Source organism: Carassius auratus, chromosome 10 (genome assembly GCF_003368295.1).
Source record: "Carassius auratus strain Wakin chromosome 10, ASM336829v1, whole genome shotgun sequence".
In the NCBI taxonomy this organism is placed as follows: Eukaryota; Metazoa; Chordata; class Actinopteri; order Cypriniformes; family Cyprinidae; genus Carassius; species Carassius auratus.
This window is the reverse complement of record NC_039252.1, coordinates 11,370,458-11,389,686: the sequence shown is the minus strand read 5'-3', so window position 1 is coordinate 11,389,686 and position 19,229 is coordinate 11,370,458. Positions and strand designations below refer to the sequence as shown.

Here is a 19,229-nt window from a genome sequence, read left to right as displayed (position 1 = left end):
AAAACAGATTGTCTAGTTGGACATAATGCAATGGCTGACATGATTTTGTGGATCATATACAATGATATTTTATTGGTTAATATTATATTATCCCCCTCTGTGTGCCCCTGATTACATCAAAAAGAAGTAATCTCACAGACAGAGAAAGTTATTACAATTTGATGATAGATTTGATAACAACTTTTTTGATGTTTGATCTTTTTGATGTTTGATTTGATAAAGTATGCACAATAATGACCAGGCACAATTTATTCAAATGCATACAGAGTCACACTTAACTAATGTTAAGGTGATTTATATATTTCTATTGTTTGATTCTGATTTTTGATGGAGTGTGAGAAGTTTACATATTTTATCATCTAATTGAGAAAAATAATAATAATTAATAACCTGATTAACAGTCACAATGAAAACATTTCTTGAATATGAGCCAAGGCCTGTGAAATAAATGGCTGTGATAACAACGTGAGAGAAGATGTTCAATATTCAGTCAATATTTCACTGTTTTCAAAACCTTTTCAAAAACTTTTGGTTTAGAAAAGGTCACAAAGTCAGAATGTAGAGAAAATGAAATATGGTATTGGAAATGATGCTGTCAAAAGGAAATAAACTGATAAGGTCAAGGGCGAGTTAAACCAGACTGACCTAGAAAAAAACAAATGAACACTTGCCACCTGAAATCACATTAAACTTGCCAATGCCACATCTAAAACGCTTCACCACTGTGCATTTCAAAGCAGGGATTTAAAGCAAAGAAACTGAATTTCAATTCTGTGGGTGACAGCGCTCTGCTAATTAAAGTAAAACCAACATTCACAGGCTGACTGTGTGCAAATTTGTCATGTATAAATTTGCTACTAGCAAACCAGTTACAGAATTGTCCTATATCAAACATCACCAGAACAGATAATGCAAGCTGACAGCAAAAATATATGAAATGCATGAGTGCATGTACAGCAAGCCCATGTTTGAGAACCAGCATTCAAAACATATGATGCCATAAGCAGTGCTGGAGTTCCTGTTGAAATCAGATTGAATTCCCACTTGTTTCGAATATAATAGAATGTAAATATATGTGCACATCAGTTACTCTTTCCAGCAGAAAAGAGGATTTCAATATAAATGTTGTGGCCTATAGTGTCTCATTTTCAAGCTCAAAGGTATAAAAATCCCTCTTTAAAAAGCCTCTCAACAAATCCTCAAAAAAGCACATTGAGGTTGCCTTCAAAAACCCCTTTTCTAAACCATAACAGTCACTCACCTGTGCTGTCCTCGTAAACCACAGTAACAGACTTCCATTTGTAGAAAATGACTATGTCCAGGATAGCCCTGCTTATGGAGGTGTACTCAGGGTAGAGGTTAATGTAAAAATTGTCCTTATTGTCCACAGACGGGTGTTTCCAGCGCGTCTGGATGTGCGGCACCTCTAGGGCATTGCAAATGGATTGGACGGCACTGACCGAGGAGCTGTGTGAGGGACCGAAGACCGCCGCGACCCCCAGGGCCAGCTGGTCACATACTAAGACAGGGAAAGAAAAACATGTGACATGAAAAAATAAGTGGTGGTATGAAAAAAAGAGAAGAGAAAAGCACAGAACAAAGCGTGCACATTATAAAAGCAATAGTCTCATTACATTAGCTCATAATGGCATTTTCCATGGAAATTGAAGTGTATAATTAGAGGTACAAAAGATCTTTTCTTTCTTTCTTTTTTTTGTGAGACCTACAAGATGTGTTGAATTAAATATTTTACATCTGCCCCTTAAAATGGTTAATTTGGACTGGCTAACATCAGATTCACTGACTTTTTCAACTGTATTTAATTGATAGTTATATAATAATATAAAAGATTTATGTTTAATAAATAACTACGAACCGAGAAAAACAAAAAAATGTACATATTTAGTATATTTGTCACTATCTAGGCAATTTTTATAGAATAAAATCGGAAAATCAATAAAAATATAAATATAGTCATACCCCTTCGGGAGGCTTCAAAGCTGTCGAAAAGGTTTACTCTCTGGATGTCGTAGGTCAGTGTGGTGTTTGGCATCAAGGTTCTGTTTCGGTTGATACTTGTAATTGCAAATTTAAAGGCGAGTTCATCCATGCTGACTGGTTCATTCTCCCGCGTCTCAAAGATGCCTCCTTTAATCAAAATAGAGAGACAAACAGCATTAAGTAAAACTGCTTCCAAGTACAGTAGACATCTAAAGATGTTCTTATTAAGACAAACACATTTAAAAACCAGTAAATCATTGAAAACGATTCTCATTATCGATTATTCAGATGTGCCCACAGTGCATGTACATCGGCAACCGGTCGCATCAAATTACAGCATTTTTATGGACAAATGCATCTACAAATACTGGAGGAAACAGAATGAGCTCCTGCAGGGAAAGTATGTGATCCAAGGTGCCCAAAACATGATACATCTTTATTTTAAACTTCAGGCTGGTGCATTAGTGTAATGGCTTGCCCTGACAGGCACTTTTACAGATATGTGTGTGCATCCTCAGCGCAAAAAAAACGTATTTGTAAATGTCCTTATCTGTATCCTTATCTGTAAATGTTCCCAATTCACGCAAGCCTTTCCATTTTTGCATAAAGGCCCGTCCTGACAGTCTGTGTTAAACTGAAATCTTTACTGAAAGAGCGCCGGTGCGGAGGACGCACGCGTTAAACAGACAGAACACAGCGAGAGGGATACACTATTCAGCGCAACAATTTTTTTTATACTGTGCTGAAAACTATTCATGAATGATATAATTTGTCAAACAGTTGGTAAAGTTCATACTCCCCCAGTCCAGACCACACTGACGTTTGACACAAGTTGACAATTTAGGATTGCAACAACAGGCAAAGGCAGAGGTCTTCTGCTCTTTATTAAATAACAGCCCCTTGAGTGATTGACACCACTCAAAAAGTCAGGTAGCCTTTGAGTATTTTTCACTTAAGAAAACATTGTCAGTAAAGTCTGTAATATAATGACGAACAAAGAAATCGATTACAAGCAAAAGAACAAAGAGTGCTCAAAATTGTATCTAACTATAGAGGATTTACAAAATTATAAAAGCAGTGAGCATTTTTAATAATGTTGCAACTTATAATTAAGAATATAAAAGACAGTGGCTTGCTAACAAGCACGTTAGAAATTAAACCAACAATTTTCATAAGAAAAAGCACACAGCAGATTACAATAGCTGTTTAACCTAGTATGATATGATGCATCTAAATGGCAATACCAATATGTGATGTCATTTGCATACAGGTTTCTAGCGCTCCCATCACATTTAGAAAATCTCGACTCATGCAGATTTCCCCGCTTAAGAAATTCAGACTAATTGGCCAACACCGTGTTTGACCTTTAACATGCCATTTTTAAATCACTTCCCTTGCTGGCAGTGAAGCTTATTCTCAAAACTGCACAAGGTTAATCAACATCATCTCTTCTCAATGATCACATGCAAATCAGAAGATCAAAACAGACTGTTCACACCTGAATCAGCAAATGATCATGGCCAAAACATCAGACTTTGTTACTGAATATGCCACTCAGGAACCAATTTAACTCAGTTGGGTGCAAAGTCAACATGCATAAATGTCTGGAGTAAGTGGCCAAGACTTTATGTGGAGTATATCTCCAGAATTATGCATGAGCATCTGGTACCACACACATTGTTATGTCATATTACATGTAAGGCTGCAGATACTAGAACTACACATCATACGAATACAATGCAAAATGGTGAGATCCATCTGGAGGGCATCCACCTGAGATCAGACTCTATTCATAGACGGCCAGCAAACAGGTCTCAGCAGGAAATAATGGGCCATTAACTTGCCAATAAACAGCCAACCTCCAACAGTGAAAGTGACAGATTGGCTCTTTAATGAAAAGACTGTGAATGAAGATAAGAATAATTAAATGGAAATGTTAATGTGTATGAGATGAAGCTCATCAGAGTGTAGATACAAGCTTCTGTGAAACCCGGTCTCAGTGGCTTGTTTTGGCTTTCTGAAAGCTGAATTGGAATGAGCAGGACTTAATGCCTAGCCAGAAAGTCCTGCTGTGGATAACACCGTCTGATGTTCAGATAGTCCCTTGGGAAGAGCGTGGACCGAGCGTTCCACACAGGGAGAAAGGAGAGGAGATTTTGTCTGTGAAAAACTGATTGCTTTCATATAGAGGGAGATGGTCAGACTGGGTCGGATTGGGAGGCTGGAGATGAGAATGAAGCCTGAAGCTTTTCTAGACGAGGCAGATGCACTTACATGAAGGAGAGTTGATAACAATGAGTCTGGCAGCCAACAAGTCTCGGTTCATTTTTGTGGAAGTATCAAATCTACAGTTTTGCTGTGTTTATTTACTCTTTTTCCACTATGACTAAGAAGTCTGATCCCTCATTGATCTTTTATTATCTTGGAAACAACAAATCCATCTAGCTTAACTGTTTCTTTAATTGGAACATTAAGAGTCAGCCATTGGAACCGAATAGATTTACAGTGTCTTTAAGACATTAGGCGGCATTAGATTTGAATGAAAAAGCCGACAGAGTGGCATATAAACACTTTTGTATTTGTGTGTAGGAGCTGCGATGGTTACTTGAGCATCCTTTAATGCTTTATTTCTATTCATTGGAAAATGGTCCCCTAGAGATGTCCAAAGCCTCTGCCTTTCACCTTGGTGACAGCAACTTTAATGAATCCATTTTCTATCATTATGTTTGTGTCATTACACGCATTTCGCCCTTGTGATAAACAATAAGTTAACAAGAAAGTAATGGGCTTTGGCTCTATATGCTTTTATGTTGAGACAGAGTTTTGCATATTTTTATGATTTCAAAAATATTTTGTTAATACTTTATTTCATATCAAGGACCATGTTCTTCTCAAACGGTAACAAAAAGAAAAAAAATATAAATGCATGATAGTTATTATAGTTGACTAAAATAAAATACTTAATTTAATACAGGTATGTAACAAGGCAACATTTATCATTTCTCATTTAGTTTAACTTGATGTACTAAAATATCTAAAACTTAATGAATATGAATAAAAACTATAGACATATTTAAAAATTACAAAAACATTCTATACAGACATTTAAAAAAAATGATCGGGAACACAACAAAAAAAAAATACTAAAACTTTGAAACATCTTATTTAAAATAATAATAATAAAAACTAGAATAGTATCTCACTTATACTAAAACAACATTTATACTAAAACATATGTGACTCTGGCTGTGCAAAACCAGCTTAAGTCATTTTTTGTGATTTACTGTTTTCTACATAAAATCATCCTTCAAAAGGTAAACAACATTCTGTGAAAATGTAACCTTGATATTTTTAACCTGTTAATTGTCACCCCGTCCCGTATACGGGACGCCTACGTTGACTATACTATATTACAATGAAATCTAATCTAATCTTGACAAACTATATATCGTTGGAAAGGTCTAAGACTCCCAAATATATATTTTACCAATATTTTTTGTTAAAATTATGTAGGAAAAGTAATAGATGAATTTATGACAAGAGTGCACCCTCAGAAATCTACATTACAAAAGGAGCTTTGACCTTTGTTTTAAAAAAAAGACTTCCTCGTTGCCTTTTTCTCTATCACATTTTAGAAATCATCAGAAGTTATATATCACTTGAAAACATAAAATCTCAAAATTCATCCTTTAAAACCCATTTTAAAATCAGACATTGCATTACCATGTAAATGGCACATCAAAATCATCTTAGAAAATGTTTTCAGTCATGAATTATAAAAATTTAGGTTTGTATCATGCACATTCAAGTCTATCTTCAAAAACGTGAGTGACAGTTAACAGGTTTTAATATTGACTGAGTAAGGACATGTCAAATATATAAATCATAGTGAAATTGATGTTTGAAATCAAACTTTGATGCTTGTTATCTCACTTGTGTGTATGTAGGTGATTTTTCATTTTTCAGAGGTAGTAGCTAAAGGAAGCTCGATTTGTAGCTAAAAGTTGCTAGATGATGTTTTAATGTCATTATATGATAATTTCATCGCATAATCACTATGAAAAATTGTCACTTCTTTAAATCTTAGCAAAACAGATATTTTATGTGTTCATTTAGATTTTTTTTCCGTAAAATAATATAAATGCATAATATAATATTTATATACAAATAATTATTGAGTTATTGAACACATTTTTGAACAATTTAAGTTTTTTTATTAGCTAGTAAACTAGTAAAACAAAATTCTGAATAATTATAGTTTTAAGCAGAGTATTAGTAGTTAGTTAGTATGCTACACTCTAAGAGAAGTCTGTAAAAATAGGCCACAATCTACTATGTTATTATGAAGGAATTTTCCATATAGATTTTTCACAGTTTTTATTTTACCTGCATTTTTAATTACACATTGTATTTAGTGTTTTCAGGTTACAGGGTTACAACGGATAACCCTGTACTAGTACAAAATGACTAGTACCTTTACATTTTTCTAAATATTTTTTGTACAGTGTAGCTACAAAGTGTATCATAAATGAACAATTATTCAATTATTATTATTGTAATAAAATTAAACAATTGCAAATAGCAGCAACTTAATTTACATAATGATTGTCTTGCTAGGCATCTTTGGTTTCCTCTGTTTGTGTAATTTAGATGGTAATTGTGTGCCTTCTTATCGTTACCATTTGTAGTTGTGGATATCCGATGTTCTTTGTGAGCATCGGACCAAACTCAGGGTAGCAGAAAGAAAAGGGTGCAAATCAAAAGATCTGTCAGACCTGAGTTTGTATCAGTCTTTGCTTTAATCTTTCTTTGCCGAAGACCAAACTTCCAAATCTTCAAACTTCCACAACAAGATCAACAGTGTTCCAGACATATGTAATCTCTTTAAAACATTAAATTCTCTCTTCTGTATCCCCCTGTAGCCCCACACACATTAGACCACAAACCAACCAAACCCACTGTTAAAACTCCCATCTTCTCCTTCTGTCCCCTCACTGAGGCAGAAGTATCAAAACTTCTCCTCTCCAGCCATCCTACAACATGCCTTCTAGACCCAATCCCCTCACACCTTCTTCAAGCAATCTCTCCTACACTCTTACCACCACTCACACACATCATCAACATCTCTTCTCCCAGGAACCTTCCCAGGCAGACTGTGCTACTGTCAGTCATGGATACATTGCGGATTGCAAAGGCTGATTCCAAATCATCCGTTATTATTCTCTTGAAGGTTTGCATTGCACAACATCAGAAAGATTAGGCCCTTACTAACGGAGCATGCTGCACAACGTCTTGTCCAGGCCCTTGTCATTTCTAAAGCTGGACTACTGCAATGCTATTTGCTAAATTGCTATTTTAAAAATAACCAAATTTGTTACTAGGTGCTTTTGGAAGAAAAAGTTGCTAGGGTAATCTGAAAAGCTGCTAAACTTAGCAACAAAATTGCTAAATTGACAACACTCAATTTAGTAGAACTTAAGAGGAAAGCAGGCATTTGGACCAAATCACTTTGATGTAAGGGAGGGAGAGACTCAAAATGTTTCTAAACTTAAAATATATTTTTGCTCCTTTTGTGTTGTTTTGCTAATTAAACAATTATTTAAAGTACAAAACATTGTTGTTTACAATACACAGCTAGGTTTTTAATCATAATTTTAGGGGGGACAATCCTCAGATTGGGGGATTTCCACCTTTGTATCTATTAGCGATTATTAGCTTTTTTGTCAATATTTTATCACTACCTCAGTTAAATTTATAGTCTGGGAAAGAGTATACAGCATATACTTCACAACAGCTCAAACTTTTACCAGTGGACAATTCATTTGCAGTTCATGTACATAACATGGAATATTTCCTGTCTCCTCCCAGAACCTGTGTTGGTGACAGGTGACACACGCAGAATGCAGTATGCAAAGCCTCCCCTCTGGCTTTGACCAGCAGACAGTTCAAAGACTCCCAGTGCTGGTCCTAGCAAAAGCTAAACAGGGCTCCAGACTGTGACCATTTTCTCTGCTGGTGCGACTAATTTTTGTGAGCGGACGCACTGGTGTGACCACCACGTTGCCCAACTCATAAGCTATTCCATTTCGGTTGCATTTGAGAAACATCAAACGGCAATTGAAAGCAAAGCATTTATCAGATCGGACCGTGACACAAACAAACTTGTCCAAGCTCATAACTGCTTTACTCAGGAGCCAAAGTTGATTTTGCGACACTGTTATAATCTCTGTTATAAACCGAGTTGACATACCTCAGGAATCCAGAAGCGGTAACACTAACTGTAACCATGGTGTTGTGGTAGAAATAGTCGAATGCATTATATCATTTTCAGGGTTTGTACAACCTTTTGAGAGAGAAATTCAAGCACTTTACAGTGACTTTAGCTTAGTGCTTTACTGTCAAATCTGTATAAACAATAAACAAAATAAAAATAAACAAAAAAGTAACATTAAATATTATTAGTAACTGCACTTATTAATGCAAAACAATGGTAATTTTATGATTAAATGACCCAAATTATCTTTATTTTCAGTACCCCCACACATCATCCCCCAGCGCTACCAAATCTGCTCCTGACGCCACCATCTCTAGAACTTTAGTGGCGCTGGTGCCACTGCTCTCAAATGGTAAGATGGTAAGCATGTTTTAGCAGGCAACACAAACTGGTTGGCTACAAGAAGTAGCTTCTGCTATAGGCCAGGATTTTAATTTTATAGATGCCATAGACTCGCAAATATGCACGAGGGACCTGCATTCTAAAATTAACCATATACAAATTTCCATAAAAAGTATTACCAAATATTTACCATATAAAAATTACATAAAGAACCAATTGATACTGAGCAAAAATAACACTATAAATAGGTAATAATGTGTAAACAAATTTTTGGAAAATATTTAGTTTCTATTACATTTTCTTCTTTATAACTATTATTACTTATTATACATTATTACTTTTTTTTTACTAATAGTAGTACCCTGTTGTTAGAAGTATTCCTTATGTCTGTATTTATTTGAATAATTTTTTGCTTTTTTATTTTAATCCATTTTATTTACCTTAATCAGTTATTGTATTTTAGTCTAATCTTACTATAACAATTTACAATTTATTGCAATTTATTTTATGCCATTTATTTTACAGTATATCTAAACATTTTTCACAGACCCCAGTTTGAAAACCCCATCAACAGTCAACATAGTGTGGACCACAGATATCACAGTATTAATTTTAAACATGCAAGTAACTTTTAAAGGCCTAATTTTACTGTCAACAAATGCTTGAGTGGAAATATTTGCTTCAGATTTTTTCATTCATTAAAATTCTGCACACATAAATAACAATCCTACAAAGGCAGTTTTCACATTTAAATTGACGTAAATTAGCTAAATTATGATTAGTTGTCACCATTACCCGACTGTGCTACTGGATGCATTGTCTTTTTTTCTTTTTTAGCTCACAAGGTTTTTGTGTCTCTTATTCTTGCAAATTTATGCATTCTCATTTCCCCTTGGAACTGGATGATGAAGGAAACAGCAGGTCTTTTCATTCATAAAATACTGTAATATATACCCTAATAAAAAATGTGTGCAATTATAGTCAAAAGATTTTCTTTAACATTTCTTTATAGTCAAACGCATTTCTTAAAAATTGTATCAAAATTAAAATCTCAGAGGCCTTTTGGAGATTATGTCTGCATGCAGCCCTGAAATGCTCTTGGTGTTTAAGTGCCTTCATTTTCCCTCTATTACTGAGTTCAATGAACTTCAATGAACTGAAGATGATTAAACCCTAAGACATTTAATAAAAAACAAAATGGCACTGAAAGTGACACCACGTCTAAAACTCATTCTCTCCGAGTAAGTAACTTTTTTAAAATAAGTACATACTTTGTCACCATTAAAACATTTCCATATAGTTTGAAAGAGTATCATATAAATGTAATCCGGACATACTATATTCATCATGTTGTTATAGTCCTGTGACCTACAACATTAGTCATGCTGCTATTCACAACTCAGATACACACTATCATGAAGATCTCAAGAAATAGTAGGCGATCTGGGCACTTTTCCCTAAATACTGTAAATTTAGACATACTATTTTTTCACATGCTGTTTGTTGACTGTTATATAGTAGGGAAATAGTGTATGGAAATAGTGTACACGGTCATGGATGTAGCCCAAATCTTTTGGCACAAAATAAGAATATTCAGTGTCTTTTTTTGAGACTTCTAAAGTGCATTTGACCTTGTAATTCCATGAAGGATCTCAAACTTTTCTCTGTGGTTTCAGTTAGGTACTGTTTTTCATTCCCCACCCCGGATCATTCCGGGAGATGTTCGATTGATGTTTTTCAATGTTACATATCTGTCAGCTCTAACAACATATCAACTGCACTGCCCTTACCCAGACAGAATGATCCACTCAACGATCAGTCCTAGAATGAAACATTACAGTAAGAACACATGTCATGATATCCAGCATCCACTTTTTTGGCAAAAGAACAACCATTTTCAACAGTTTATAAAAAAAATAAATAAAAAAAAATCACAAATGCAGAGGGCAGTACCTGGCTGATTAATATAATGAATTGTTATATGATTAAAATCAGTACTTAATGTTGATGATGAGTTTCCCTTTTGCTCCACTCAATGTAATTATTCATATTTGAATCAGATAATTAATCACGATGAGTTCAAGATAAGTACATTTTTGTAAAAAAATTATCTGGATCTTCATCACAGTTGTAATGGAGACCTGATGGCCTGGATACATGGATTTTTTGTTTACTAACGGCTAAATGAAACCGTTTGTATATCTTGTTGTGATCCTTTTAGTTCGTTTATCTCTATTTCATGCTGCACTGCACTGTGACCGCTAGCTGTCTTGCTGTCACAACTGGATTTTGGATGAACACAGAGGCATTTTGTGTGTCATGGTTTGTTTCGTCATTCCAGTAGAGGCTTCCTATTTCTGATATTTAATTTCTCCACTTGGTTTGCTTGTTTTTTTTAGTTGTTTGTTAAGAGCACTCGCTGAAAGCACTATATGAAGTATGATTAGCAACTTGTTAATTGCATGACATGGTTTGTGATCTTAATAAGGGAGTGACCCACTCCACATAGAATAAAACTGGTTTCCTACTGATATGACATATTCACAATAAAAAAGAAGTAGCACCAAATTTTTTCTTTCATGTTGTGACATACATCCAGATTAGTGTTGTCCCGGTACCAAAATTTCAGTATTCGGTACCGATACCAGTGAAAATCTACGGTTCTTGGTACCAGTTTCGGTACCAAAGCAAAACACAAAAATATGCTAATAAAAAAAAAAAAAACTTTTTATCACTAAAAATAAAACCAGTGCCATTTTTTATACTTATTTTCAATTGTGTTTAAAGTAGGGATGCACGATCATGATTTTTCATTGCCGATTCCGATACCGATATTTTACAAGCAAACTGGCCGATTACGATACCGATTTCCAAATTTTTTTTTATCTTTAAGCAACAAACAAGAAAGGCAATAACTGCATAGTTCTACAGTCCAAACAAACAGTTTTGTTTTAGTTTTTAAATTTGGTTTTAAATAAAAAAAGGTCTTTACCATTGAGAGTAAATAAAAGTATGCAATTAAAAAAAATTAGGGTAATGATTTACATCTATATTTTTTTACTTGAGACAATGAAACATAAATAACTATTGTCTCAAGTAAAAAAATATAGATGTGAATCATTACACCAATATTTTTTAATTGGATGAATGAAACACTTTTTTTCAGTGTGCTACAGCAGGTGATTTCTAAATCAAATTAAGTCGATGTCATTATAAGGTAAAATAAAAATAATCATCCTAATGCAGAACTGACGTTTACTTCTGTCTTTTCAAACGTGTATGAAAGTTTTAAAAAAACATTTCAGTTTTGTCACAGTTTAGTCCGTTTCTTATCCAACACGTGAGAAGTTGATCTGAACATCTCTTCACGGTCTACTCTTGTTTACTACTTCCGAAAAAATTGGCTGAAAAAAGACCAAAATTTTGGTTCCGATTTATGGCCAGTCAACTGGTGCATCCTAGTAATATAATTATGAAAAACAGTAAATAAGTTTCACCCAAATTTAATTTGTCGTTTAATTAATGAAATGTAAACACATTACATTTTTTGGTAAATAAAGGGGATTTGCAATTAAAATTAAATCATGGAAGAAATATTGTGATTTATTTCTTTAAAAAGTTTTTTTTTTTTTTTTTTTTTACAGTAGTAGCAGTATCATATACGTTCTACTAAATAACAGTAATATTTCTAGCACAATGCCTTTATGTAAAAATGAACTTTTATTTTGACGGGCTACCATGAATACCTTTAAATTGACACAGGTTTTACTCAAATGAAACGGTAAAATGCTTGTGAAGTGACTCAGAACAGTTCTGGAGATGTTTATTTATTTATGTCCTCACTGAGACAGCAGATGCTGAAATGACTGGAAGCCTCACATGTTTAAGTCTATGTAGTAAAAAAAATAATTAACACAGAGACATGCAGAACATGCAGGATTCAGATTTCAACCAACTTTTGCGGCAGATACTAGTCCATATGGAGATTTGATTTGATTAAATTTATGCCAACTTTGACAACTTCCGTGACTGTCCATATTAAAATGTAAGTTTCATTTTCATGACTGGATTTGAGATTCTGTCCACATTTTCTGCTTCGCAGAAATCACAGCGCTTTATGCGTCAAGAACCAGGTTGACCCTGGAAACTCGGTACCACCAGTACTTAAAGAAACCTGGTACCTGGTAAGAGAAAATCTTTCACTTTTTTTTGACTAGATCACTTTTGTAACTTTAACAAGAAGAAAAATAGCTGCAAGCAGTGATTAACGGAGTTGATTTTCACAGTGATTTTCATGTTGATAGAGCAAATGGTTGTGCAGTTATGGCCATTTTCATGTTTTTTTCTGTGGCCAAGCTCTGCAATTTGTTTCCTGTGACCTCAGATTGAGCTCTTACATAAGTGTTCTGAGTTTAGCAAATATATCTCATTCAAAATAGATTCTCTTTCTCATTCAGGAGTTAAAGACATTTTACTAAAAGTGGCCCTGCCTCTTTGGAACATCTTTGGTGTCCCTTTGTGAATGCAAGTCGAATGTTCAACTTTTTTGATAATTGTTGATATTCACTCTTCAAAGAATCTTTCTGCACTGGTTAGGCTTCGATCGGGCAAAAAAACAAGGACTAGTTCACAAAAGTAAGTTTTTAAAGAAAATCCAAAATATGCATACATTTGGCCAAGGGCAGATCTGCATTGCGTGCATTTTGTCCAAGGTGAGCCAAGGATTCCAATGACATAAGACACTTGAGTCTGCGATCTGATGATTTAGAAGTTCTTAGTGATTTTGCACCTTTGATCATTGTAGTATCCCCATCAGGCCAATTGGGCCGAGCCTTGGTGATGTTGTAGGTGGTAAGAGTACTACCTTCCCTTCAAGTTTCTAGTCTCTACAATTTATGGTTTGAAAAAGTAAAGTGACATACAGCTAAGTATGGTGACCTTTACTCAGTATTAATGCTCTGAATTTATCCCATCCACATACAATTACAAAAATTGGTAATTAATGCATTGATTTTGAAAGACGGTGTTTTTCTGGTAAAACTCCAATAAGCTGTTTTATTTACAAGTTTGAAAAATACGGATAATATTAATTTCATGTTAAAAATTACATTTGTACATTAACTTTAATAGAATAGAATAATATTAGGTTTCTCAAAAAAAAATCTGTTTTAGTGCATCTTTAAATTACTTCAGTTAATATAATACTTTCTGTCAAATCTTCAAAAAGTTAAAAAATTTCAAAAAGTTCAGCACTTTGCTACAAATATTGTGGCTCTTGTGATGAAATGATTAAAATGTTCCTCACTTGTAAGTTACTTTGGATAAAAGCATCTGACAGCTGAATAAATTTAATGCACACAGTTCTTGATTAATCAAGGTCATGAGTCTTGAACCTTCTTTCTAATACACAAATGCCTACAACAACAAATGCATGCATGCACACAGACAGACACATACACAAACCTGCACACAAGTGACTGCTGAATACTCAGGTCATCTCGGACACAGTCTTTTTCTTTCTCTAGGTTCTTCTTTTCAACATTTCTGTCACTTTCTATGATTTATTCCACACACTCCTCATAAAGACATCACAATGATTTCTGCAAACACACAGGCCAAATGCATCATCTAAGAAGAAACCTTCTTTCTCATTCAAATTCATGAAATCTTGTTCAAACACATCCCTTCTGACAAACACAAGAAAACACAAAGGGATAAGGAGGCAGCATGCATACCAATGCTCTCGCAGAGAAAGAGCCAAAGACATTAGCTATTCTCCATTCTCTCCGCCACTGTGATCGAACCCTTTGATTTTCTCATGGGGCCCATTCTAAACACTAAAATTTGTTTATTGTTATTTCAAGCTCAATCTATAGGAGGCAAATAAAAGTGAGTATGTTCTGATGCAAATATTTACAACCTACATTAGTTGTTAATTATTTAACAAATACTTCATAAAGTGTTCAAAAAGACAGGACTTTGGAAATCAGGTTCCTAATTCACCATAGCCATAAAGACTTTTAGGGAAATTCTGCTGACGGTCAAAGAGCAGTGCCATTTCACAGTGCTGAACATACATCTGAGGCCACACGGATCCAAATCTAAAAGGATTAATTTCCCCTCATAGACTGTGAAATACTTTCACCAGCACTGCACATTCCCTCATTCAACACTGTGATACTTCCAGAGCCCAGAGATTATTTTAAACCACTCTCAGGAATGAGCTGATGCAGCTGTGTATTCACAACAAAATATTCTCTAAGATTTTAAAAACCATAATTTGAGCAGAGCTGAAAAAATAATTAAAAGATTTATAGAGATCTTTAACAAGAACACGTGGTCTTGCCCGCCACAGTTGGACCAAAGCCCGACACTAACAAAATTGCTGCCGTACAGTCACAAAATCTGTTCTAGTAACCAGTGGGATGATAAATGGCATTCAGCAGATATCCTATATAGGACACATTTATGATTTAATTTTCAGGGTAGACGAGTAAACAAATGTAGTTTTTTTCCTTCATGCTGAAACTTTTAGATGATTGTATCAAACCACTTACTTGAATTCACATCGTCTTGGACTCACTGGCATCACTTAAACGCAGTTTAAAATTACTGTGCTATTGTAGAAATGTGATTATTAATTAAAGCTATGATAAAGCCTTAAATTATTTAGTATTTGATAGTATCTGATAATATAGTGGTTAGATAAAGCAAATAGTATTTAGCTTGTCATGTGTTCTCAAAAAAGATTTAAGCTGCCTGCCATACTCCATGTGAATTAAAACAGCTTTTATTAGGTCGCTGCACAAACACAAACACACACACACACACACACACACAATTGGGCTCTTCTGCAGTTCTTTGGATTGGTTAATATAGCACCACTGCCATACAAAAGAACCTGTAGGGTTAGTTCACCCAAAAATTAAAAATATTTTATTAATTACTCAACCTCATGTCATTCCAAACGCATAAGAACTTTGTTCTTCAGAAAACAAATTCTGATTTTAGATTAAGACAAATTATATTTTTTTTTTACAAATGATACAAATTTTACATAAAGTATTCAAATTGCTTATAAAATTATTGTTGAACCACTGATGTCACATTATTTTAATCATGTCCTTACTTACTTTCTGGACCTTGAACATGTCAGTTGCATTGCTGTCTGTGAAAGCTCTTGGATTTCAAAAGATGAACGAAGATGATTCCAACCTATCCCGCGGCACCAAGTTCCTTTGTGTGCACATCACAAAGGACCTCTCCTGGACTGACAACACCGCAGCACTGGCCAAGAAAGCACAGCAGCATCTCTACTTCCTCCGCAAACTGAGAAGAGCCAGAGCCCCGGCCCCATCATGTGCATCTTCTACAGAGGCACCATCGCAGAGCATCCTGACTAGCTGCATCACTGTGTGGTATGGCACCTGCAACACCATCCATATTTAGATTTGTATTTTAGCCAAATAGTGTCCTATCCTAACAAACTATACATGAATGGAGACGCTATTTATTCAGCTGTCAGATGATGTATAAAAAATTACCCTTATGACTGAGTTTGTGGTCCAGGTCACATATAGTTGTACAAAGGTTCTCTAACTCACTGGACTTTCTGACCAGCATTAAAATGATTCAAAACAGCTTTTGCTATTGTAATTAATTCCCTTTCATAGCAAACATATAAGAGTGTGTTCCTCTTATGGTTCTACATGGCACTGTTTGCCCAAAGTGCTGTGTAGCACCTATAAAGGTGGTTTCCTTATGATTATAAGCTGATTATCCACTTTTAGTGTTATTTAACGCCATTTTGAGTGTTTTACATCCCTCAAAATGGTCTATACAATCAATTTAGAGTAATTGAAAGTGAAAATTAATTATTTTTTAAAAACAAACCATGCAAATTTTGTTTTGTTCTGTATAATTCAACATCTATTTTTACATTTTGCCCATAATCTGTAAAAAAGAAGCACTAGCTGTACCCTGTCGAGCAATGTTGACATAAACATTTGTGAAAAGCTGAGGAATGTCAGTGCATCCATTATGGCTCACGATTATGCAAACTAAGCCCACCATCCCTCCAAGTCTCCAGCGACTTACGCTTTAGATGGCAATCATAACATTCAGATGACAGATGGCAGTTGGATGCACCTATATTTTCAAGAGAACATAGGGACAGTCTCCTGTATCTCCAGCCTGATATACAATGTCCTACCAAATCGATGTGTATGTGTAAGGGTGTGAGTTTATCTAATAAAATGATTCATTGCTCCAACACACATCCATCTTAAAGACAGATCACCGTGTGTTCAAGATGACAGAACATCTGTAAACCAGCAATATCTGATAAACTTTGACAAATGTCTCCGATAAAGAGGGTCCAAACATGGTGTGGGCGAAACAAGTCCCCTCTGGATGAGAATTGATAAAATACCTGTGGAATCAATAGGGCAGTCAGAACCTTACATCTGGGGCTAAAGTACCCTTTCGTTCTGCTCTATACACAAGTCCTAGGAGGAATGACACAAATCAAAAGTAGATATATACAGTAAACTTAATATATAGATCATTTCAATGCCTAGTTTATTTATGATGATGCATGTCCATGTGAAATATTATTTATAGTATAGTATTTGACCAATCCATCCCACAGAAGCAATACACCAAGCTTTCTGTTTCAACTGAAGTCCCATCATATGGAGAGGAACATCAAATCAGACTTGGGTAGGAAAGAGGATTAATGTAGGTTGTTAAAACCCGCTTTGGGGATTTACCGTGATGGCAAAGTCAGACACCAGCAATCATAAGACCCTACTGTGTCCTCTATGTGACTACAGGACGCTTTATCTCAATAACACACAGAGGAGAGCCAGTGATCAAATCTCTCAAATCTCATTTCAATGATGCTGATGGTTTAATATTAAATGAGGAATGCATTTATGGCTTATTTACTTTCAAGATGACCTGCCAACTAACCTTCTTATTTAAAGACAGGTCAACACATTACCAATAGTACAAGTGACTGATATTCTTTGTTAATGATTTCATCCCAATTTGATAAAGTTTTAACCATTAGTTAGACTTGAAACACAAATAGATTAGTACAGTAGCTATATCAATGACAATGCTGATCATTTAAGTGAATATGAAGACCAAATTCAACATCGATATGCAGATACGACAAATAAACTATATGCATTTAGAGGTCATGAAAACATCAGATAGATGGTATATCTTTAAACAAGCAATAACACTTCAAGTCGCTTAAAGAGCCGTGACGTGACAACAAATACACTCGATGCTGAACAAACATTGAAAGTTGATGAATTAACAATAATCGCAGGTGACAATGACAAGTCGTGATAAACAATCACTTACCAATTCGTATGACCTGCTGGTCACCAAGGTAAAACTTTGACATCAAGTAAAAAAGGAAAAATAACAGTCTTCTGCGCTTCTCCATGGCTCTGTAATCAAAGGAGGTAAAAAAATAAAAATAAACTTCATGTCATAACAATGGATTTAAGGAACCATAGCGCGCGCTCATCAACTTCCCTTCACCTCCCATCGCGCGCAATGGAAACAGCTCCTCGAAAAAGCCGGTTATTGCCTCAAAAACAACACGTTATCATCCTTTCTCCAAAAATCCACGATGTAACGAACTCTTCAAGATATTTCAGGTAGGATTCTGTGCTGATAGCCTTTGTTCATCGCTTCAAATACTTGTAGCTCTCTGCACGCGCACCGCGAGAATAGTAAAGAGCGCGTGCGACTGACCGACTCATGATCCGGACGCAGGATTAAAGCTAAATCTGCTAAGCGTTTGGCTTTCTTCAAGATCTTATCTTCATGTATAAATTCACACAGATTGAAGATAAGTTTGCAGGGTCTAAAATTCTGTTTAGGGTTCTGTTTCTAGTTTTATTTTTCAAACTAGCCACATATTTAGTTACAAACCGTTTTAGACAAACTGAGCTGAATCCTTTCATGGAAAGTTAAATAAGTCCTCATAATTAGTTCATGCTCAAAATATATGCGTGCATGGGACAGTCCACAGAAATAGCAATGATGTCTTGTTCGCAGGAAATGTTCTTTTGAACCAATTCTTGATTGATTGATTCGGTCGAAATCATTAATAAAGCGTTAGATCACACGGCTGCAAATTAACTTTATAATATATATATATATATATATATATATATATATATATATATATATACTTTTTTTTTTTTTTTGCTAAATAAAGTTAAAAAGCTTGCTTTTTTGCAAAACGGCGGCACACAGCCCCACCTGTTGGACAAATATTATAACAGCAAAGGAAGAAGCAGGATATAATAATAATAAAATGCTATGTAAAATGATATAAATTATCATAAAAATATATATTTATAAATATTTATAAGATAAATATAAAATTTTATTTATTTGACTGAATTAATGTGAATTAACACCTTAATGTGATGCACAATCATCAGTTGTAGCACATATTGAAATATCCCTTCAGTTTTATTTTCCTTATTTGAAAGTGAATTTAAAAAAGACAATACTGTTACCAACTTAACCATTTTTACAAGACAGTCTAGGATGGCTGAGGTGTTTAAACAGTGTGTTTAAA

General features: G+C 34.7%; 1 protein-coding gene across 3 annotated transcripts in view; it reads right to left on the bottom strand.

Annotated features, from left to right (window-relative positions):
* grik1a (glutamate receptor, ionotropic, kainate 1a) overlaps window positions 1-18,579 on the bottom strand; it is a 51,284-nt gene extending 32,705 nt beyond the window's left edge. For all 3 annotated transcript variants that reach the window (XM_026273659.1, XM_026273661.1, XM_026273660.1), the window contains exons 1-3: window positions 17,993-18,579; window positions 1,981-2,148; window positions 1,262-1,519 (exon numbers count right to left, since the gene is read on the bottom strand). In XM_026273659.1, coding sequence (XP_026129444.1) covers window positions 1,262-1,519; window positions 1,981-2,148; window positions 17,993-18,077 — 511 coding nt within the window. In that variant the 5' untranslated portion in view covers window positions 18,078-18,579. The remainder of the gene's footprint in view (window positions 1-1,261; window positions 1,520-1,980; window positions 2,149-17,992) is intronic.
* Window positions 18,580-19,229: the final 650 nt, after the last annotated feature.